This window comes from Dromaius novaehollandiae, chromosome 19, assembly GCF_036370855.1.
Source record: "Dromaius novaehollandiae isolate bDroNov1 chromosome 19, bDroNov1.hap1, whole genome shotgun sequence".
Taxonomy (NCBI): Eukaryota; Metazoa; Chordata; class Aves; order Casuariiformes; family Dromaiidae; genus Dromaius; species Dromaius novaehollandiae.
In genome coordinates this window covers 12,624,438-12,648,995 of record NC_088116.1, presented here as the reverse complement: position 1 = coordinate 12,648,995, position 24,558 = coordinate 12,624,438, and the positions used below count along the sequence as shown (strand labels likewise).

Here is a 24,558-nt window from a genome sequence, read left to right as displayed (position 1 = left end):
CCATTCGTTTTAATCCCCTTTCATTCATGCTGAAGCAGTTTAAAAGACAAACCAATTGAAAGTGAACTTCGTGTTCAGGAGAGGGCAAACTATTGATCCACAGGAGGGCACCATTACGATATTGATATCATTTTTATGCGTTCAAGTGTTTTACTTTTGCCTGCGTACGAATGAACCACTTCTCTGCAGACCTGATCACAGGGATGTCATGGCATTTCTAGGTGTAGGAGAAGAGATGTGGACAGAATCATATTAATTATGATGCCTCAAAGCTGATTACATTTACTATCCAGGGACAAGATTGCTTGATCTCTTTCATCATCATGATGAGAGTACTGAACTATGGGGTGTTTTCTTCATTCACAAGGAGAAAGGAACGGGAGGCTTATCTGTTGCTGGCTTAAGGGCTCCTTATTGTGATTAGTATTATTCTTTTTACTGTGCTTATTATCCAGCTGCACCCAGACATCAGCTGGATGTCTAGGTAATCTGAGGCCACAGTATACATACAGTATGCCCTTGAGCAAGAGGGACTCAGGCTATGGCCACAGCAGAACGTAATACACAGCAGTAACTTAGGAACAATGTTTCAAGTTATATATGCTGCTCCTCTGAACAGAGCAGCATGGGGACAGGCGACAAGCTTACCTGGACGGCAGAGATGTGCATGCTGATCCTCCTCATCAACACAGACTCCTAAGCACCATGCATGGTAGGCAAATGCAAAGAGGTCCTCAGGCTTAGCAGGGCGGGCAATGGCTCGAGTTAGCCTCTTCAGCCACTCCTGGCACTGCTTAAAGGTGGAGAAATGGCACCTGCAAGCACATATGTATACCATAGTCAGTAGGTACATATATCTAGCCAAGCTATACAGACAGGGAGCTCTATTCCATGCAGCAGGAGAAAGGAGTAAAACAGCAAGTCTCCCAGGGGCGAGGGGGGACAAAACACAACACCACCACAACACAAGAACCAAACAGAGAAACCTTGGCCACAAACAGCTCTTTGAGGGCTTGATTCCAACAGCAACGCAGAGGGAGATGGCAAAGCTGATCATGGCAACTGGCTTGCAGCGGTCTCTACACTATAGCAATAAAATGGATACCTGATTACTTTGGAGTCCTTGCAGACAATGTGAAGCTGGAACATATCCCGGCACTCCACACTTTCCATCATCCTCAAAGGCACCTGCAATGGACAGACACAGGGCATGACAAGACATACCGCATTAACGATCGTGTCTGCTTTGCTCTTAGTTCCATCAGGCCCAGCCATGGCTCTATGAATAATGATCAGCATCTAGTTCACACTACAAATCCACTCCCAGGTTTACGAGGCTTCATGATCCAGTCCCCTCCAAGAAGTACTACTCTGATTCCTCTTCTGTCCCCGGACAGTGTCCTACCTTGGGCCAGTTGTTGACTAAACGGCATCTGCACAAGCAGCATAACCCTGGAGCCAAACAAAGGATGGCAATAAAAGATGGCAAGTCAAGAGACAGCAAGAGAAAGCCTCAGATTCCCACTGGCTGACTCTCAAAAGGCCTCAATGCAAGAGAAGTCCCATGCAGGCTGGCCTCCAAGACACCTTAACAGTCTTAAAATCCCCAAGTTTAGTGCTTGAATGAAAAAAGAACAGCAAGGTAAAGACATGATTATTATCCACACACCAGCACAGCGGTCTTCACCTCATGCAGGAGCAGGACAGCAACTGCATGACCAGCAGTAACAAGAGAGAACATCAGGCTTGGCACCTTCCAAGAGGCACAGCTCCTGAGCCACAGATCATGGAAGTAGGTTATGTCCCACTGAAATACCACAAGAGATTATGGTTCAAGCAGCAGGAAGAGGCAGACCGAGACTTACGTTGATCACAGAATCCTTAAATTTGATGTGAAGCCGGTAGTTGGAGATGGCGATCACAGCATCATTTGCATGGCCAAGATACTCCACTCCCTCACCCTGCAACACAGTGAAAGGGACCTGGAAGAGAGACATCACTAATTCAAGACATATGCAGAGTATTTTGTGCACCATAAATGCCAAGAGCCACTCTTCCTCCTGCCTCTGCAATGTATCTCCTGTGGGAAATCAGTCACAGTAATGTGCTTTTCGTGCACTGCTGAGAGCAGACAACAGCACAAAAGCAGACGGGTACCCGCTCCACAGCCCCATATCATGAATCTTCTTCCACAGGTGCCTCAGGAAATACTGAACAGCTACTGAGAGTCAGATAATTACCTGCAGAGGAAAGGTGTGCACCACAAATGCTGCGTACACTGACTACAGGCATTGGCAGTGAGGGTATCGCATGGAGGGAGAGGGTGTTACAGTCCCTTCCAGACAGGGCAAGCACAACTCTGCCACAAGCAGCATGATGAAAGAAACAACCATGGACACAGCTCAGGACTAGAAAGAGCCCTCTTTGGGAGGTGCTCTGCACAGCTCCAGACAGTGTCTGATGAAATCAGAATAATTTGCCCCAAGGCAGAGTTGCATACGTGATCCTGCTGTGACATTTAAGTTAATGAGGCTACTGGCAGCATCATTAGACCCACTGGTACCAAAGCAATAAACGTATCAAAGTTTTGACCAATGTCTGCTAACAATGCTGTGATGGAATCTCTATACATAGTTGTTTGTATGTCTGTGATGGAGTTAGCAAAAAATAATAGAAACAGAATCTAGATAACAGATACACCAAATGTCTGTCTGTCTTTCCCTATCAGCCAGGACATGCTCTAGCTATTTTTAAAACAGGAGATCCTGGTAGACAGCCAAGTTTAATGTTTTTTTTCTTGTATTAAAAAGAAGGCAGACCAGCCTCTTTTCCTTTCTACCCTTCTTTCATGCCCCCTTTTCCTTAGTTAAGTAAACTCTTCATTGTTCCCTGGATGCCACCTACACTAGGTGATTTTGGTGACCAATTAGCAAAAAAGGTCACAAAGATTTATCACTTCAGCCAAAGCCTTTTACTTGCCAGACAGGGCATTTGATGAAACAATTCATTATACTGTAATTAGAACAAGTCTGACCATGTTGTCATTTCTAAACTATTTCTACGGCTTTAGTGTATGCTGCCTAAAAACTGAATTTCCTGGATTCCAGACTTCATGTGGCAATCATACTAACAACTTCTCCCTTCCAAAGTTACTTGTAGATGTTAACAACCCTGAAGGGGCATCTGTCTGAAAACTGTTTAGAAATTTTAATTATCTGACATTAAGAAACTGCATTCTCTTTATTTCTGCAGTTTACTTTGTGTGCTTGCCAACACTGTTTTTAGTTGGCATGTTTCTTGTGCTTATGTGGCTCTTTCACGCAGAAACAGAAGGGAGAGAGATTCTTTAAAAATTGGGATAGTAAAATGATAAGAACTGACAAAGGGAAATCCTGGAATAAACCTGCAGATGTCGGAATACAGTCTGTTATCAAGTCGACGGTTATCTTCTTAGATTTCACTTCATATTAAGATAGCAACAATTTACAGAATGCAAGTTACCATTTGGGAGGAGGGGTGAACTTTGAGGTCCTCCATGCAGAAGACTGGAGTAGGTTATGCCCTTCTTCAGGTGGTCTCAGCTCAGAATCGCCTTAGAGAATTCGCCTTTCAAAGACTACAGACCTGCAGCCTTGCCCATGCTTCTGTGCCCTTCCTCAGTCTGTGGGCATTTCCTACACAGTCAGTCCTCCAGCTGCCACATTTCAGTCTTTACTTCTATCAGGAGTAAGCGGCACCATTTACCAAGACACTGCCAATCACAGAGCTAACTCAGATCCTGCAGCAGCCATCAGAACACACAGCATGAGCTTGGCTAGAGCCACAGGAGGAGGATGATGTGCACTGGGACAAGGTGGCAGTGGGCGATGTTAAAGGAAGCAAGAAACACCAGGAAGTTTTGGCTTCCGCAATCCAGATTACTATCGTCGCTGCGCAGCAGCGGCTGTACCTGGGTCTTTTTCAAGGGCCTTTTGCAGCAGGAGGCTGGCACCATAAGGAGGTTTCTCTTTCCAACAGCTCTGCAGCAGGAAAACGCTAGGAGCAATGTATATTAGGGCTACATCAGCTGTTGCAACATGGCATGCTATTGCCATACAGAGCACAGTCTAGCTCTGATATTGTGCCTGTCCCAGCGAGGGCCTATCTGCTGCAGAGCGCCACACAGTGTCACAATTTCTCACTGTCAGCACAGGCAGAGGACAGGGAATACCCAGAGCAGCTCTGTGTTGCATCACACTTCAGCCATATTTCCAAGCAGCAGATGCAATGCTGTACAAATCACAGCGTCTTGGCAGGGCTGGAAAGGCAGGGCCAGGAAGGAGAACAGCACAGCCGTCAGCAGCCTCCACGCACGCAGCAGGAACCACCAGCCTGAATGTGACCCATAGCACTGATGAACCTGTGGCCTCCAGAACATGTCCTGGACTGGAAGTGCTCTCAGGTTTCATATTATTAAAAAAAAAAAAAAAAAAAAAAAAAAATCAAACCTGCCGCATCCCAAAGTGGTTGGTTTCCATTTTCTTACTTCCTTACCTGCAATGACTCTTCCTCCTTTACAAGCTCTTTCGGGGGGAACAAGTCCTTGGCCTGGATATACTCCAAACTAGGAGGGCCTTCCTCACCCTGCATGGCAAACAAAACAAACATTGAAAGACTGGCCCCAGCCTCCACTTCAGTGCATGCGATAAAAAACAGCAAAATCCAGATTGCTGGTTCCTCCTGGCACCCTGATGCGCTCTGCAGGATCCCCTGGAGCTGTGCATGGAAACAACGGTCCCACCTCAGGACGGTACCTCTCTGACACTGCAGGACCCCAGTAGTTTTTCCTGTTGTTGCAAATAGCCCAACACAAAGATAAATCTTGAGCAGCTAAGTCAAGGCTCTTCCAACAGCTAAGCAGATGTACCTGGAAGATGCACAAGAGCTCAACACATCAGATTGATATGACAGTATTTTCTCCAGTCATGTCAAAGGTTACCCCATTACCTTTATTATGGAACCACAGCAGAAGCTCTGTGACACAGAGGGTTTCCACCTACATTCTGACTTTGTAAAAGTAACAGGGGAAAAGAGTAGGCAAAGAACTCCCTTCTGGGAGTTTTTATTTTCACTCTTAGCCCAGAGAAATCTCAGAAGAGCTTGAAGCTTTTTGAAGGGACTACAAAATATGAAATGTAATCCCACAACCATTGCATATAAGTACATCCAACTCACAACATGCGCTACTGATGGTTGACAACACCAAAGCAGGGTATTTTTCCTTAGGGCAGCTGAAAATGTCTAACCTGCTGAGAAGGAAACTCTGGAAATTCCACAAAGGCCTCAAAGAAGTGGTCTGGGAGGACATGGAGCTGGGATGCAAGCACTACAGAAGGATGTCAGGAAGTGAACTGCCAAAGGAGCACAGATATAATTTCCTTTACGAGCCTAACACTAGTCTGAGAGAAGTAACATGACTTGGGCTTCCTCCACGTTTGGTAGCCAACCTACAGGTCTCCTTATTTCAAGGAGTAAGGACCCACTATCCCTGGAAAAGTGGACAAGAGCGTCTCAATTTGGGCTTGTGAATCTTCAGTCACTTCTGAAATCTCAGTCCTAATTCTTAGTTGACCCTCACCCATATTCTGTCAACCTACCAACTCATTCCACAAATAAGCAGGTATCCAGACACTTAGTATAGAGGATGTTCATTGCTGAGGGTCAAGAATGGTTTGACACGTTGAAGTGTGTCAATGTAGGAACGTTTTCTTTAGAATGCCTCTGAAAAGCTAGTTCCTTCTACAACCTCACAAGTTTTTTCTAATTACAGATCCACTACAAGATCTAGCATTTATTAGGAAACGTCCAGTTCTGTAAGCATTAAACAACAAAAAATTTAAGATAAAATACCTTTCTGGCTAAGTCATCTGGGCTAGAATCCCAAATTTTGATCTGAGGACCCTACCCTTCCAGCTCAGTTGTATTTAAAGTGATGCCAAATCACTTCATGTTTTCATTGGAGATTAAAAAGAAACTGACTCCAGCAATCCTTTGCAGGCTACATTCAGTGCTGAATTTAAGACTTGGAAGCATCCTCCTCTTTTGAAGGCTCAGACTGTGGGCCTCAAACACTCCACAAAAGCAGAGTGCTTCTAGCAGACCCATCATCCCGGGACAACAACCAGACCTGCCAGCTGCACGTATTTGTGGAGGCCTGGATGAGTCAAGGCTGGCAGACGCTCACATCTCATTGCCCACCAGCACAACCCAGCATGAAGCAATCCCTGGATATCAAATGCAGGGCAGCAAAAACCTCAGCCTGCCTCCTCAGGAGCCACTACAAACACGCAGTGGGTTCCAAAGAACCCACTTGTTCACAAGCTGTCTGTCTAGTAAGCATAAAACTCATCATCAATCTCCACTGTAAGCAAAGTCGCTGCACGCCCTTACCCACTCACCAGCTACCCATGCATAACTAAGGGGCGTGCAGAGAAACGCATCCGCTCCACTAGCCACCGGTTACATGCAGTGGAAGCTCTCTGGAGACTACAGGGGAGTCAGGGGTCTTGCATACCACTGGCTAGCTCAGATGCTGAGCTAGGAGTCCAGGAGAGCACAAAGGGAAGGTGGAGTGCTGTGAGCCAGCGTGTCAGTGCACACAAGCAGGGCCTGCAGCCAGGGAGCAGAGAGGTCCTCTTCTCCAGTCACCACGTTGCAGCTCACAAAGAAATCCCCATGAGCAGCAGTAACTGGAACAGAGCAGCTCGAGATCTCTCCACTGGCCTAGGTGTCCTTCAGGTCTTGCTAGCATGCAGCACAGGATGGGCAGGGAGCTCAGCATCTCATCCTGCCATAACCCCTTCCCAGGCCACAGGGCCTTCTGGGGAGCTTTCTGTAGGAAGGGGTCTCAGATCTCCTCCAAGAAAAACTCCTTTTTCAGAAGGTATCAAAGACAGGGAGCTCAGGACCCCCTCCTAGTGTTAAGCCTTCCCAGTAGTGTCAATGTGGGACAGAGTCTTGCACACTCCTTTCTTGGATGGTGCAGCAAGGTTAAGAGCACGGAGATCCCCTGGGGTCTGTTGCTCTCACATGGTAATTTTCCAGCTACAGGCAGGGACCAGCTGGAGCCTACGTGGCACAGCACACTCATTCGGGCCTTCCGGCTGACTCAAACCGCTGGGCTGGTCACTGCTGTGCCCTTGGGCCCAGGCAGGGGAGCAGCACAGGAATGACGGGGACCACGGCTTCTCCTGGGAGCATGCAGATCTGAAGAGGAGGGGATTCCCTCTTCACAAAGGAGAGGCCACCAGGACACAGCAACATAGCAAGACAGGCAGATCCAGAGCAGGGAGGATCAGCAGACAGCCCGACCTCAAGGACAGGCCAGATCTGGGGCAGCTGGCTCAACCTGGGAGCTGGTGAGAAAAGCTGGCTTATAGCCCTGCTTGCAGACAAGGAGCAGACAGACTGCAGGGAAGAGAGGAGAAAAAAAGCACTTACAAAGCAGTTGAGCATGGAGCAGGAGACACGGCCTGGCAGACTCATGTTCATTTCCAGAGGTGGCAGCTGGGCCGGGCGCACACAAGCAGCATCTCCTTTCTCTGGCCCTTTGCTGCTGCCTGCAGTGGCTCCGAAACAGTCACACACCGATCGGCACAGCTTCCCCACTCCTCCGCGAAGGGCAGGAGCATCCCTGCTGCAAGCGGCCGAGGCAGGTGCGCCCGCTGCTTCGGCTGCTGCTGACAATGGAGGGAGGGAGGGCGGAGGACGGCCAGACTCCACCTACCTCCGAAGGAAGCAGAGTACGGCTCTGCCATGTAAGTGTCTCCCTGCCAGACTAGACAGAAAATGGAGAAACCGACAGAGCCAGCCTGAAGGGATCACCCCTCCTCTCCCCCTCCCGTGCAGAGCTGGCATCCTGCTGACACGCGGATCCTAGCGACACATCCCCCTTTCCGCAGGGCTGCGAGCGGAGAAGCTTGCCGGGAGATGCAGTCCGGCTCGCGGTGCTCCTCCCCAGCGGCACCTGCCACGCGCCTTGTGCCGCACTGATGGCGCGCAGGAATGTGCAGAACAATAGCAGCGAAGCGGCTTTGTGCACCGGCGCTGAGCCCTCCTCCCCAGCACGCGCCCAGGGCTCAGGTGCTGGCTGCTTCTTTTGGACACTCGGCCCTAGAAACCGGGAACTTCCTGCTGCAAATCATCACTCCCGATTCTCCTGGCAGCACAGCAGCTTCCTAAGTCCTCTCTGCATGGTCAGGAAAGGAAGGACAAAGGGACTGTTGTCCCACTTTCACAACCTGCAGGCTATGCCAAAATATTCTTGGGCTTTTAAGTTATTCCTCCCTGGGAGCTCCTGTGTGCAATGGGATTAGCCGGATGTTTTCAGCTCCTGCCAGCGCTAAAACACCTGTGCTCATGCCGTGGTGTAGACGAGACTTCATGGGGCCACCAGCAGCCCTTTCCAATCCCTTGGACAGGTAGCTCCAACAGGAATTTTCACCAACTCCAATTTAGCAACGGTTGCAGACAATAAGGAAAGGCCTCTGGTGCAGGAAATGCAGTGGGGCTGAACGCATAGCTCCTTGCTCTGGCCAGCTCTTCAGAGGCTTTCACTACCTGTTGTTAGTCAAGACCATGAGGAAACAGCAAGTTCGGTAGGTCACAGCTGCACTCATCTCAGAAACCACACTGAGAGCAGCCTCTTGGGAAACAGGACATCTCCATTTCTAGCACCACCTGTGATTCTGCCCTCTACCTCCCACTGTTGAGAAGGCAGCTGGGATTATCTGGGCTCCTCTACCTTAACACGTTGCTCAGTTCAGGCACCAGCAGCTCCTGACACAAAAGTGACAGTGAATAGGATCCTCATCCAAAACGATTTTCCTGGTGGCTGTACCAGAAGCCAAAGGGTAAGAATCAGGCCCCTAGGGTGTCTTGTACAGTTTGGTGACAGAGATCAACACGCATGAGACACAAATATGGACCAAAAGTGAGAATCTTTTGCTCAAAAAGCAAAAGAAAAATCCAGCACTTCATTAACCCTCAAAAGGCCAGGCTGAATCATAGTAGTTGTTCCGCTCTGGGACAACGGCACCCCATCAAAACAGAACACAGCCTGCAGCCATTAAGCTCCTCATATGCCAAGTTGCCCCACAGTCACCAACAGACAGCTCTAACTAGCAATACCAAGAGCACAGCAAATGTTTTTCTGAAGTCAGATAAAGGATTTGGGCATTTCTCCACAAAAAGTGGAAGAGCTACATTATTCTGAGCAGCCTTGCTCAAGGGACAGTTTTGCAACACCCAGGTCTGCTGCCTTTTGTCACTGCAGGGCACCAATGCCCAGGCCAAAGCTACAGAGAAACCAAAAACACAGAGCACCCCAAAGTCCACACAGTCACACAGGCTATGCTGTTCAGATGCTGAAGGAGAAAAGTCCTAAAAGAAAATGCTGCCGTGCCTGGTACCATGCTCCCCCCGGCTCCACCATTTGCACAGTGGCTGGTACCTGGGTGGACAGCACACACTCCCCAGCCCCAGAGGCACCCAGCTCCAGCTGGCACCCACAGGCGCTCTGTAATACAGTTACTGAGCCCTACACAGGGGGCACATACAACCCTACGTGTATTTGCTTTACGTATAAAGTCAACATGTAGGGAGAACAGGAGTTTACAGGCAAGGTTACTGATTTGTAACATGTTCTATCTAGGCCAATTCTGATCACCAGGAGAGGGGCCTTGCTTCCCTCAGGTCCTACTTGCAGGCAAATGACAGCAATCTGCTCAAAAACAGAAGCAGAAGGTGGCAGGAATCTTTTGTTTTAGCAAGAGTGTAGCTATAAAAGCTGCAAAACAGACTTTTTTCTGACATACATTAGGAGACAAAGTTAATAGTAGCTGAAACACAGAAATATCTTAGGTAGAGTCAGAGTATATATTGCTATTTAATATATTGAGTGTATACAGCATGACCAGTGTTTATAACACATGAGGAAAAAAAATAATGGATAAGCCAGGTAGGAGATCTGCTCCAGCTCCCGGTGAGATTTTTAGGACTGGCTGCTCAAGATGCAACGTGCAATTCAGGGCCTGTCACAGGACTGTCTCCAGCTGGGGTTGCTAAGGGACCTTTACAGCTCTGAGGTGCAGCTGGGCACAGCTAAAAGGTTGATCATCAGGTCATTAGTTTGAATTCCTAACCTAAGCTGACTTCACAGTGAAACTGCTCTGAGCATGGCATGGTCCACGTGGCTAGAAGAGGGGAACGCAGAGCGCCTGCAGCCTCCTTTTAGCTGGCTTAACTAGAGGGATTTCCTAAATGCCAAGTCAGATGTTTCTGCAGCGGAACAGCTGGTATTTGCTATTCTTCCAGCGTCCCTAACAACCATAAGATTGGAAAATGAAGACAAGGTTATTTACACACAACTGGGCTGCTCCAAGCGTCATACACACGCACATTCACGCTGTGGCTGCCATCGGGGCACTAGCACTCCAAGCTAAAACCCTTTTAGCCCTGCTGTCTCCTTCCGGAGGAGGACAGTGCAGGAGAGGAACCTCCCTCAGTTTCTCTCAGCCACAACAGCCCTAAAGGTTTCATGAGCTATGAGGAAAAGAGGAGCTGAATACACTGCAGATAGTATGTTCTGAAGGCCAGTTACTAGGAATTAACTTCTTCTCCTTTGACTAGCAAGACACTGAAATCTCTCTTGTGGCCTGGAGCCAGTCAGCCCACTGAATTACATCCTTCTGTCACAGGCTAGCCTCAGTTTTCCACAAGACAGGTAAAAAGCATGGTTCAAAGAGCAGCTAGCACCTGCTCTGCACAGTCACCTCTAAGCAACCAGTCTTCTTCGTGGGTCTACAGCACAATCTCTCGTCTTCAAAAATGACAAGCCACCCCAGCAGAGATCTTCAGCGCCCCACAGAGCTTGAATGAAACAGACACTGAAGGGGCCCTAACCCCTGGTGAAATACAGGTGCCTGCGGGTATCACTAACAGTAAGGTGGAAGCGAGCAGCCAAAAGGTGAAAAGAAAACTGGTCTCTCCCACTGCAGAGAGATCTTTGGTGACACAGCCACCATCCCGGACTCAAGTTTCTGAATAAAGCCATACCCTTTCCAATCCTAATATGTCTTTATCCTTCATTTATTTTTGGTACCACAAATAAATTTGCTGCAAGTACTCTTTCATTAGACAGAGGGCACCACTTCTATCACTTTTACATATTAACAGTGTGCATTCAGTACAGTATTGTAGTATGAGAGAGCTCCCTGTAGAGAGAAAGAAGGGAAAGCAAGGGGTTATGGAAACGGATGGCAAGGATATGAATGCATAGGCTTGTCCCTGGTAGTGCACTCATCTGTCACACAGGCTGCCCTGTATGACAGGGGAAAAACAACAAGAAAAATCAGCAGAAGGAACTAGCTTTTTTGGGCAGAGGCTCGCATGACATCCAGAAGAGAAAGGATGGGAGCAGGGATGGCCCAACAGCCTATGGCTCCAGGAGTCATGGAGCCTTTGCTGCCAAAAGCTGAGACACTCCCAGCAGCAGAGGTATTATCTGGGTAGTTTAGTGTCAGTTTGTGTCAGTCCAGGTCTGAATATTTTCCATGAAGATTGAGATAGGAACTGGTTATCTAAGTCTTTTTACAGGTGTGTTGGGAGAAGGAGATGAACTTAAATACAATTTTTCATCCTGAAATTTATCATTCCTCTGCTCAGTGTAGGTACCTATGTCAGGGTGAGATGAACTGCACCCAGAAGCACATATTTCTCTCCACTGCCTATACTGGAAATCTAGACAAGCAGATGTAGACAGCTGACTAGCTACAGCCTGTTCTGCCTCCTCTGCTTCTATTATGTGAAGGGCACCTTTGCTTCAGGTCTCTACAAAAATAGTTCATTTCCTCAAAGCCTAAGGAGGTCCTCGGTGAACTGAAAGACTGCTGAGCCACTGATGTGGCCTCCCAGAAATAAACTCCTAACCTAGTGTGAGGAGGGAGAGAAGCTATTATTCTGTACACAGTAAATCATGGCCAGGGTGGTGAGTGTCATCTTTTGATCTTTACGGGATCACAGAAGCAGTCATAGATCTGTAAGAATACTGTGCATTCACTATTTCATCAGAAAGCTGCCCAGAGGTGAGCACGTAACAGAAGTATGGAACAAGAAGCCTTTGGGAAGAGGAGATGAAAAGATGCAAGTCAAGTGCTATCAACTTCCACATTGCAGCAAGACAGGAAAAGGGATGGCTAAACTGCAAAACCCCCTCTAGACTAACAGTCCCAGTCCTCTCTGAAGGGTGAGATTCATCATGTAAGTCTACCTATCTACAGTCCCAGTCTCCACAGCAGCTGTGGAAAACAGGCAATGCTGCAACGGTGTATGGTGCATGGTAAGAGCTGAGCCCTGAACGTCAGCACAGCAGAACAGCTTGCACTAACCTACCTACTAGATTAGTTTTAAGCAACGTAAGGTGCTCGCTGCTTGTTAGAACTTCCATTAGCCAGACTTCTGGATTAAGCCACCGCTAGCGCTGTCTTTAAGGACATTTTCAGCAGCAGCTAGCCTTTGGGGGAGAAATGAGGAGTCTTACTATCAAAGCTCTTAACCGATGCTAGACTAAGCCTTTGTAGCAACAGAAAGGGCAGAGCAACTGGTGATCTGCATTGGGGATGCTGCTGAGTAAGGCTTTGGGACATGCCCTTGCAAACCAGAGGGCACCAATGCTTTGCCCTCTGACTGCAGAGATGAGGGAAAACATGGGTAATTAAATGCACACTCAGCATCTCTGCAGGGAATGGGATTTCCACTCAACCCTTGCAGCGGCTGGCGGAAGAACGCCAGCCCGGAAGCGCACAGGGGTTAGCAGGCAGGGCAGCCCCACCCAGCAGCACAGAGCACCCATCAGCCAGCAACAAACCCCATCGCTCCCTGCAGACCTGCATTAAACTCCAGATTCACAACCCTGAGAAAAAGGTCACAAAAGGACTCAAAGGATGTTGTCAAGGGATTAATCACCCAATTTCAATTGCTGGCAGAAGCTCATGTAAATAGGTGGGGGCAAGTGCTTCTTTCTACAGCTAGCAATAAGTTACTTACTCCCCCTTCTCAAGGAAGAAAAAAGCCTATACCATCTTTCACGCCCCAAACAGTGGGTGAAGAGGTGTGAAAGGAAAGAGATTTTTTCTTTTTTTTTCCAAAGTAAAAAGAAAAATCAAAGGACATTGTAATATAATATGAAAAATGCATAATTCCTTTTCAAAAGGACTTTGATACTGTAAAGTCATTTTGAGGTATTTACAAGGAGTGGAAGACTCCTCTCTACAAGATGATACTGAATCACCTATGGTTAAAACCTGGTAAGGGCCAGGGCCAGGATAAGTATCCGTCAAAAGCAAGAAGCGAAAAGGAAAAGCTTGCATGTTTTAGTAAGCATTCCAGCGTTCCTGCAGTGCTAAGGAGCATCACCACTGATGGACTGAGAATCATTTTCATGTAATTACGAGTACTGTCTTGGAATTCTCCACCATGGGAATGCAGGCAAGGACCACCACTAGAAGGCAAAAGGGAGAACTTGTCATTAACTAGTAGATCCTGAACTATCACCGTTCCGTAAAGACTTGGTGTTTAATAATAGAGCATGAAAACAGTCAGTAGCAGACACTAGAAAAAAAAAATATTAGGAAAGGAATGGAGAACAAAACAAGTATTATATAAACTCAAAAGTGGACACAACCTTGAGTGCTGTTTGAAGTTCCAGTCAAAGCATCCCAAAAGGAATACAGTAAAAATGTAAATGGTCCAGAGATGGGTGACCAGTACTAAAGACAGCAGCCAGCTTCTGTACAGAGAATAATTCAACAGCCTAGAGCTCTTCAAACATCTAAGGGGGGTAAGACAGAGATCTACAAAATCAAAGGGTATGGAGAAGCTTACAGACAACACCACAGTTCACCATTACCTCCAACACAGGAACTAGGGAGTATCGGATGAAATGATTAGGTGCAGGTTCAAAAACAAAACAAAAGGAGCTACCTCACACAACTCAGTAGCACAACTCCTGGCCACAGTGTATTGGAATTGCAAATGTTAACCTTATTTCAACAAGCAGTTTGGTGAATCCAGAGAAGGAGCATGAGGACAACGGGGAGGAGAAGAAAAAAAATAAAAATCCATTAAGAGCTAATAAAACATTAAGAAATTATTTCTGGATTACAAAAATCCCTGAACTGCAAATCCCAACAGGTTGGGAGAGTACGCCAGAGACATTCCACGTGGCTCTCCCACCGGCATTCACTGCTGGCCCCAGTCAGACGTGGTATCTGGCTAGATGGGCCGTTGACAGACCCAACATGGCCTTTTGAATGTTACGTGGAGGGTTTTTTTGACACATTTTTCTCAGGTAAGTTCACCTCCCATCCTCCCTGTCCTCTCCTTCTGAGATTTGTGGACTACAAGATCTTGAAGAGCCACAGACCAGATTTGCTGTTAGCCGTTCACCCTCTGCAGACATTATGTGGTATCCTGAACATTTGTTCCCCTCAGACAGAGGTGAGCACAGTAAGTTCTCTCCACCTCAGTTACTGTGAAATGCAAGAGGTTTTAGCCCTGAGAGGATGAAGCATGACACTTCCAATTTTACAAAAGACATTCAGGGAAGCAGGTTCTATACGAAACCAAGACTGTTCTGTTGGACATAGACATACGGCCTCCAGCCTGCGGGCAGCTCTGCTTCAACACTGGGAAATTGGAGCACGTTTCCTGATTTCCCATCCCTTCTCTAACCTGGGTACGAAAAGGCATGGCCAGAACCAGCAGGCCCCAGGACAATCTCTGGCTTTAGTCAACTCTCAACAGTCATGACCATGCCTGTAATCACAAGTTTTGAAACAGGCAAGTTTTGAAGAGCTGATTGCCTTTGCAGGGATTCAACATGACAAAAAACACACATGGTCCAGACATTTCCAGGATCCTCTGGACTCCTACCAAGTTGTTCTGTTAGAGAGGCAAAAGAAAGAACATGATTATCCAGAAGTTGGTTAGCTTCTTCAGTGCTGCCACATCATCTGGAGTGCTCATGTTATACATTACCATAGGAAAGTTTTCTTAAAATAACCTGATTCTATCCAAAGGAAAAGGCTAATTTTTCTTCAGTCATATCTGCCATGTCTTATGTTCAAATTCCCACTCAGTCTACAATCCTACAGACACTTCCATCACATCTTTCCATATTGCTGGTCTCAAGCCTTCTTCTCCTCAGACTGTGTGCATTTTGGATTACTTCTTGCTGGAAGCCATACAGGCATTTTATTGAAGCTTATCAGCAATCTGGCTATTCTGACTGTGTTTCAGTCTCTCCAGGTTCTTGTATACCATGCTTTTCAGTCCCAAGTTATTTTGAAATTTCTGCTACTTGGCATCACTGAAGCATGTTATTAAGATGGTATTTAATTATTCATTGAGAGGTGGTAAATGAACAGAAGGAGAAAACCCAGCATTAAGTTTTAAAACAAAAATAAACTGATAAACCAAGAGAAACTGGCTGGCTATCTTAATAGCCCAAGGAGGCAGAAGAGGACTTAGAAAATTCCAGTCTTACTAAAATATACTGGAAATCAAAGCAAACCACAAATCTAAAGGTAAACTCATACTACAAACAGCATCTTGGCTACAGTAATATTTCAGAGTTCTTTACAGTATATTATTACATACAATGCACAATACTGTAGCACTCTTTTTCCCATTCTTGTATTTATTCTCACTTTTTGTTCCCTGATCCTCTCCATGCTGCTAAAACCACCCAGCCACTTTCATGTCAGTCCTTCACTAAAACCACATAGGTTTGGGTGGTGGTGGTGGTATTTTTGTTTTTTCGATAAACCAATGTGTGTTCTTACCTACATGCAGCACTCCCAGAGCTACTCTCTTGCACACACACTCTCACCTTAACACCTAGCCATCCAGTGCCACATCCATACTGGGCATCCCCAAAGCCCCCCCTCACCCAGCCTCAAGGCTTCTCGGCCTTGCTTGCCAACAGTTACAACACTTCCTCTTCTACCTCTCAGCAAGCAATACCACATGCTGTGTGTGGATCCCTTTCTCCTACCTGGATTACTCCCTTTTTCCCAACCACTCTTCAGTTATATTCCCTGATTCAGATACTGGGGGTACAGTTCTCAACTCCTCTTGAATACACTTAGCAGCAGCACAAGGCTTAGACACAAAGAAAAAAAAAAGCACGAAAGTCAAACTAGAATATATACTCACCATCCTCAGACACGGTCCAAAAATCTTAGTTCAAGCACAGCTCAGTTTCTTCTTGCTGATCCACTAGACTCACCTAGAGCAAGCAAAAGAGAGCCAAGAGTAGAAGTTTATGATACTGCAGTATAAACACAACATTAAAAAAAAAAAGAAAAGAAAGAAAAAAGGACTGCTTTGCATGGTACTACCAAGAACCCAATAACCTGCACCTATCATTGCTAACCTCTATTTAGTGCCCTTTGGAGGATCTGCTGGAAGCCAGGTTCAGCACCACAGGGAGACACCAAACCTTTCTGGCAAGCTAGTTCACAGAGAACATTCAGGACTCACTACCCATATTAAAAAAAAATAATAATAAAAATAAAGGCAGCACACCTTGGAAGCACGAACAGAGCTCTGGAAGAAGAAATTGTGTGAGACAAACACAGATAAAGAGACTGGAGTAGATATGGCTTCTTCCCCATACTCCACTTTATTTTATCCCCACAGACACTCAAGAAATTAAATAGTATCCACCTCCAAACCTAGCAAAGGGCAAATCTCAGAAGTAACGGTTGGAAAGCTCGTTAACAAGGGAGAAATATTTCTTTTCATCTTTATGTTACCCAAGAGCAGGAAAAAAGGAACCAGGAAGAAACCTTTTTCTTTTAGACAACTGAGCACATCCTCAACTACTGCCCTGAACAGGGGCAGCTCACCGAAACAGACCCACCCTCCCCCCCGCCCCCCCAGCTTTCTATAGAGGAACATGCTGAAGGAAGACAGACTTTGCCACCCTGGTTCAAGGACTTGGGGAGGATCCTTCTCCATAAGAAACTTGGGTGCTTGGAGAAGATCACTGGCACCTTGGGGGAGGGGGAGGGAGGCACACGGGACCTCGGCAGGGTCCTGTTCTGAGAAGATGCTCTCCAAAAGGCACTGGAAGGTCCCATAGGTGTTCCTGGGATTTACAGGGAAGAAAAGAGCCTTCCTCGAAATTCTGCCAGGATTCTCTTGGATGGGATCAGTTGGTCAACAACTTCCCTCGTCCATCCAAATTCTGCTTCTGCTGTGCTCCATCAGCCCCCTCAGCGGGGCTGGTTGCACAATTAAGCCTTGCAATTGGAAATGAGTTGACAGTCCTGTCGCTGCTACACGTGCTCCCTTCTACCGGTGCCATTCACACAGCTGTGCTGGCTCTTCACTACAAACGCAAGTACCACTGAGATCTGCAAACATGAACCTCAACAGTTTTTAAGAATAAACAATGTTTTATTGAGGGGAGGAAGGGCATTGACCACTTAAGCGTGGTCTAATGATGACTCAGACATCAGCTAAATCCAATTTCTGACAATTATCAGCAATCAGCAGTATGCCAAAGTATTCCAGGAATACTCAACAGCTTTGATAAGTTTTGCCACCATTCGGCATAAAGCTTTTTTTTCCTCCTTAGACCAAACACAAATGTCAAAAGTGGATTTGAAGAAGAGTGTCTAAATATCTCACACAACATATAGCAGCTGAGAATTACTCCTCCTTCTGCCATCGAGGAATCAGATCGACTGCAAAAGACTTGCTGAACATCTACTCTGTGCTTTCTTTCCACTCAGGGATTTCTTTCCCAACCCAGAATTAAATGAGGTTTGGCACCTACACATCAGAAGGTTAAGCTGAATGTCCAGAAGAAATCCAATTTTTACTGTGAGTAAGAAGCATGCAAATCTTTCACCATTTCTGTGTTATGTTGGAGGGAGTTCTCCCCATATTCCTCTACTTCTTTCCAAAGATTGCAGCAGTGCTATTAGGTAGGAATAATTCCCTTATGCTTTCAGTTGATTTCTCACGGCCTACCATCTCACTCAGTGGAAAAGGACAGGGGTAAAGAACAGAAATTTAGAAAGGCTTCTTACTTGCACACGGTTTTCCCTCTACATTTAAAAACAGATTAAGAAATTTCCAGAAAATATGAAAAAAAAATACAATGGGATCAACCTTTTTCTAAGAAAACAGAAAAGCCAAATACTGCAATATCCCATCTCAAATCTAGCCCTTTTTCAAACAGAAGAACAATTTTTTCTTTCCACTGTTTAGCAACATGACCATATATATCAGACTTTTATATAAAGAAATCTAGCAGCTCACAGTTTCACTAGGAAGATTCACTGAAACTGGTGACTTCCAGATTAGTTGAAAATCATAACTGGCAAGGGAAGTAAAAGGTTAAGCAGGCTTTCTTCATTAATTTGAAGATATCTAAATTATTGATAACACTCAATGACGTACGAGTACTTTTTCTGCAGTACACTTTGTACCAATTTATTAAATCTTCGCTAATGGCTACTTCAAGTTTCTCGCTTCCTCTCCTGTACAAAAAGAAGTTGGTAATTGCTACAAACTGCAATTCTCTTTGGTTACATCATGTTTTAGGATGTTCTTCCTCTCCCTCCCATCCCCCAAGCTACTCTTGAATGCAAGTTGCCCAAGAGGAAACCAGCTCGTTGCAGACAAGAGTCTCGTCTGCATTAGCTAAGCACACAGGAATGCCGCGTCTCCTCCACCCGCAAGGGTTTCCTAGTCCCTCGTCCCAAGTCAAGTCAGAACGGCAATGCGGCCAAAGGGGTTCCTGAGGATTTATGAGGTGATGGAAACCAGGAGATACCACAAAAATCCAAGCGCTGCTCACACTGACAAGGAAAGCCGAGGGCCTCTTGCACTACCAGAACTTCATCTGAACTAGTTAACTGCTAATGATGTTCTGCTGAAGCCCTGGCAAGTAACTGCACTCAGGTACTTCTGCAAATTTTTATTTCCCTCTGCTGATATCCCAAACACGTTCCCATTTCAGTTCTCCCTACTTCAGGGCTTACTGTGGTTGGTGCTCTTTCTTTGAGAAGTGCCACGTTTGACTGGTTCCCCACTCGGCTGTCAGAGTTTCAAGGCAAGTGACCTCCAGGCCTTGTACCGCTCAGCAGCCCCTGCCCAACGAGTCTCCGGGCAGGGCTGGGAGACCTGCCATCTCTCCTGTGCAAGCTGCATACTCAATATTGCAACTGCTCAAGCAACAGTTTCCCAGGCAAGATGTTGCATTCCCCCAAAATCCTGCTTACGTGAACAAGACCAGAACCCCCCCTAAAAATCCCAGTCATAGGTTGGTGATACGCTGGACTCTGCCTCCGGCAAGGTCCAGCCAACGTGGAGGTTTAAGCTGCTGAATTCAAGCGAAGAGGGGACAAGAGACAGGGCGAAAGACAAGGGAGAAAAAGGGATAAAGCTGGAGAGAAGATAAAAGAGCACAATCCCCTTTCACAGACTGAAACCAACACCCAGAGTCTCATGCTACTCTTCTGCTGTCAGCGCACGCTCGTGAATCACCGGCGAAGCGTGGGTTTCACACCCCACTAGCGGCGGCCCACTTCAGACGCCAGCCCGCTGCTGCTCTCCATCGCTCAGCTGGAGAGAGGCGCAGGATGGGGCCGATCCTGCTGCAGGACCCAGAGGGTGGAAGGCTGATGCTGCGTGACACAACTGGGCTGGGGGAAGGAGAGAAAAGGATCCACTCTGCTTCCATATTTTCACAGCCTGTGTCTTACCCTAGAGTTACTAATCTCAGAGCCAAACCCGCAAATAATAAAGCGGCATCAGAACTGAGATTGCTCTTAAAAACTTTGGATTTGCTCTGCTCTTAGCTCTCCTGCCCACGTGATTCACACACATCACTGTACATTTAGTTACACAACACTGTTATTTCCTCAAGGGATCTTTGCCTCGCTTAGCGTGAAGCATGGACAGAGCAGCAAGGACTGATGCAGAGCTGGACAGGGCAAGACGGTTGCTTTGAAAACCTCTGCCCCCATTTGCTGTAGAGAGTAGAAGCGATGTAGCAAACACGAGGCGGTTGCAAGAGAAGAGCCTCAACAGAAGAGCTGAGCTCTGCCTGGAGAGCCGGTCCCACCGTCCTCGGCTACAGCTCTCCCGAGCCGGACATTTCACAGACGATCACCGACTGCTCTCCATTTTCTGAATTCCAGCTTAAGACCCAAACATCCGATTTGCAGAGTCTGAGCACTTAGTTGTAAACGAAGGCAAAGTGCTGTACAAACTGTATGTGCTCTGAAAAACCAGACTCTCCAAGCAAGCAGTTAGGCTGTCAAAAAATCAGAAAAAAAAAAAAAAACCTGCTCTCTTCTCAGCATCTTCCTGTCTCACAAAGGTGCTCTGAAAACATACAGCTGCATCATAAGCATTTATTTACAGCAGCATCACAGAAAAAAGCTCATGAAAAGCTTAATGGTTCTGTCTGCAGCACACGGCGATGAATGTGGCTTAGGAGACACGGAATAAAGAACCGTACAGCCGCTCCCCGCGAGCGCCTGCCGTTTGCACAGTACGTGAGATATCCTTCGGGAGAGGGAAGTAACGCCTGCCCGAGAGCTGCGCCCGTCTGCCCGCGCACGGGGACCCTTCGGACGCACACGCGCAGCTTTGAAAAGCCGGGACTTGCTGCGTGCGACGTTACAACCTCATTAGGGTGGCTGTAATCCAGCTTTCGGCGCGCACCGCAGGCGAAGCGGGTGGCCCCCCTTCGGCAGGAGGCTGCTCCGTACTTCCCGTTAAGAGACCTGGTTTTAATTGCGTATAAAACTTTGCCAAGTGTTTACAGTTGGAGTGAAGCTCTCCACACTCGGCGCCTGCCTGGGGTGGAGATTTTGCTTTAATTTCAGCTAAAACAGTCAAATTATTTCTAGTGAGTTTAATCGGGAAAACAGTCCCAATATTAAAGAGAACGTTAGAAGAAACTACCAGGAAGCCGATTAGCCTTATTTTGATCCCAAATAAAATAGAACAGCCATCTCAGGACTCTCAACTAATTAGAGGCTAAAAATACAATTAATGTCAGACCACACAGTTACATGCAAAGCAGATTGTACGGGATGACCTTTGGTATTTTAAGCAAAACTATACATCCAAGGGCTGTTTCTAATGAAGGCCACCAACAACTGGTCTTTGGGCAGATACTATTTTTTATCATTATTCTTACTACTTTTATTATTGATTAATAAGTATTAAAAATAAAGTCTGGGGTAGCAAGATTTAGGAATGTCACAGTAATACTAAATTATGATGGGGTAGTTAGCCAAAGTATTCAGATTGCTCTGCAATGGTAAGTGATCAGAATTTAACAACCTGCGTATCGGTACAAGTGAAGGCAAGGCACGAATTTAAAGAGTAAGAAATACCTACAAGCAGGACTGCTGGAGAACAACAATTTGTATACCTTAGAGATCCCCACAGTCAGCTCAGCATGACCCACCAGAACAAGACGCTGGCAAAAAAATCTACTGCAATATTATATAAAAGGAGTGACCAAGTAGAGGCAGCGGACTGACTGCATCTCTATGCACAGCATCGCTGGGGCCATGGCTAAAACTCTGCCTCCGGGTGGCCAAACCTAAGACAGCAAGTTCAAAGCAGAAAGACAAAAATGATCCAGCAATCAGAAGCAAAACCAGCTTACATATGCAGCTTTCCAAAAGAAAGCTTGAAGACGTGACTTGCCCAATATGTTTAAGTATTTATGCAAAATATACTCAAGCCCCAGGCAACTCTGCTGACAAGGATATAAACACAACCCAAGTGCAGGCAGATGAAGTTTAAAAATTGGACAAATTCCATCAAGCTCATGAGAAGAACTGGTCTTTTTACTGCTTAGAGTATTTAAAATGCATCACATACTTTTCTTCCAGGTTTCAATTTCTGAATCTCCTACAGGCCTCAGAGCAAGCAGAGCTGCCTGCGATGCCTCCAGCATACTCCGACTCCGGCTGCTTTTACCTAGCAGAAGGATGCTTTGAGATTACAGATCTTTATATATACATATAATATATATATACACACAGATATTTCACGTTCAGAGTCAACCTAACTGTGAGATTTGGGGCAGGTAAGAAATGTTCTCCCAGGCGAGGAGGACTCTTGCCATGCCTCCGCAGCACTGCACATGGAGACCCATCCCGAGTACCCGGGAACAGTCCCACCTCTTCAATTTTCAGACATACAAGGGACAAGACACTGCCAACATCTCGCTTAGCCCGTGGCACCGAACAATTTACTGCCTGGAAGGTGAAATACTCCAGCTTAACTACAGCGGGAAGGATATAATGGCTTGCAACCCCCCTTTTTGGCCTCCCAAGCTAAGAGTTAGTTCATGATTAAAACGCCTTGAAGCTGTTTCCCTCCATATTAAAAACACATCAAAACCTGAAAAACAAGAAACCCAAACAAACTACACACACACACACTCTGAGAAGTCTTTGAAAAACAATCAGGCTCCTGCTGCTTTTGAAGCAGGAACATTTAGATTTCGAACAAGGCAATTGCACCCAAGAGATTATGAGAGGATACTTAAAGCAGCTCTTTGCAGGAGGACTGCAGAGAGACGCAGGGCAAAACTGCTACAGCCAGAAATACTTCTTTCTGTGCAGCACCATCCTAAATGAAAGCCCTGCCTTTTGGTCCTTAAAATCATACCAAGGGGCTCGGACAGTGAAGGTGACCCATGCACCAGCCTCTGAGCGGACGCAGATGAAATGGTGTTTTGTCGAACCCAGAGGAGAAGAGCGCAGGAACCAAGACAGGAGACCAAAAGGATTTTGTCAAACCCAGAGGAGAATGGTGCAGGAACCGAGCCAGGAGACCACAAGGATTTTGTCGGGAACTTCAGCTCTGCTGGTGGGCTGAAGAGGCCAGGCTAGGAGCAGAAATGACAGGCAGGAGGCCAGCGCTGGTATCAAACATGAATGTAGATAACGTGGAGAGAGATTACCAGATGTGTTTTAGACAAGTTGAGCTTGATTGATGGCTAGACATTCAGGAGGAGAGAAACAGTATATCCATGTGTCAGCAGCAAAGGAGGGTAGTTGAACGTGTGCGTATGGGTGAGATTACTGAAGACAGAGCCACGTGAGAGCCTCAGCGAGCAAATCTCTAAAGGAAGTCCCGAAGCAGCAAGATGGTTAGGAAGAAAACTAGAAGAGCGAGTTCCGGAAAGAGATTTCAGGAGCAAAACTGCGGACGAGTCAGATACCTCAACAGGCCAAGATGAGAAAAAATCCGAGGTTTTGCCAAGTTCAAGATTTTTGCATCGGCAGTTCTGGTACAGCGGTAAAACTTAGATCGAAGAGGCGAGGGACTTCAGTCTGAACAGGCGATGTTCAATGGACTTATGACAAAAGGCAGAAAAATCACAGCAGGGGTGAGTAAGAACAGAAGTGAGCTCTGTTTTTTTAAGAAGAGAAAGTACGCAGCACAGGAAAGATCCAGAGTAGTGTGAGAAGTTAAGAATAAGGATAGGGGAGGAGAGCAGGGTAAGGGAGAGGAAGAGACAGCACGGGGTCAGAGGCAAGAGGAAGGATTAGAGGAGAATTTGGGTCAACGGTAAGAAAAGGAGAAGAGTGCTGTAGGAAATGCCGTGAGACAGAAGGGGATGTGGATACGCTATTTTATCTTTTTTCTCTTGGAAGAAACTAAGCTCTCTGCAGAAAAAAGGGAGGAAGATGAGGGGTTTTGAGAAGTCGGAGGTGTTCAGGGAGCAGCCGAGAATGTGGGCTTCAGGCTCGACAAAAGCAAAAAGCTTGTTTAGCAAAGAACAGAGCAGAGCTGAACAAGAGACTGAAGCGTGCAACGCAGCAGACAAGCCTGGTCACCGGAGTGCTACAACAGATGCTCTGCAGTTAAAGCGAGAACGAATGCGAGAAGTTTTGGCAAAGCAAACACATGACAGGAGAGATGGGCTAGAGATAGCAGAGCTTGGGAAGAAGCAGCGAAAACCCCAGAAGGCAGAGATGCTGATGGGCAGAGGGGACAGAAGGTCCTCCATGAGGTGAGCTGGGGTGGACGACACCAGGGCAGGCAGCTGCACTAGGGCAGAAGCGATTTCTGGATTTGTGCTGGTGAAAGCTGTAGAAGCGAGGACTGCCAAGGGTAGAAGAAATGGAGCAGAAAAGAGCCAGCCATTGAAGGAAAGAAGGTCTGATGCTGGCACATAGAAAAGGATGTGGAGAGAGCTAGAGAGGGAAGCAGACAGACAAGATTAGGGCTAGAGGGAGGACAAAATACCAGAATTAGAAAGTCTTCACTAAATCCATATCTTGGGCCCAGCCTATCAAGTTAGGCATCTTTCAACCAGTTTCTCTAGGCTTCAGGCCCAGAGAATAGCCTAGCTCGGGAATGCTATCAAAGCAGTCTCAAGACAACTTAATTTCTGAAGCAATGAAAATAAAGAGGGAACGGGGGAGAAGGAGATCCTTACAGCACATCCAGGCTGCAGGA

The 24,558-nt window shown here is 46.6% G+C and overlaps 1 protein-coding gene across 5 annotated transcripts in view; it reads right to left on the bottom strand.

Moving 5' to 3' along the window:
- The window catches only part of MTMR4 (myotubularin related protein 4), a 59,734-nt gene that overhangs the window by 21,903 nt on the left and 13,273 nt on the right, over positions 1-24,558 (bottom strand). For 4 of the 5 annotated variants that reach the window (XM_064523485.1, XM_064523487.1, XM_064523486.1 and 1 more), the window contains exons 2-6: positions 16,255-16,327; positions 4,534-4,623; positions 1,866-1,982; positions 1,106-1,188; positions 649-815 (exon numbers count right to left, since the gene is read on the bottom strand). In XM_064523485.1, coding sequence (XP_064379555.1) covers positions 649-815; positions 1,106-1,188; positions 1,866-1,982; positions 4,534-4,623; positions 16,255-16,257 — 460 coding nt within the window. In that variant the 5' untranslated portion in view covers positions 16,258-16,327. Of the gene's footprint in view, positions 1-648; positions 816-1,105; positions 1,189-1,865; positions 1,983-4,533; positions 4,624-7,479; positions 7,954-16,254; positions 16,328-24,558 lie in introns of those variants that run through there. The other variant, XM_026107208.2, reaches the window with a different exon arrangement.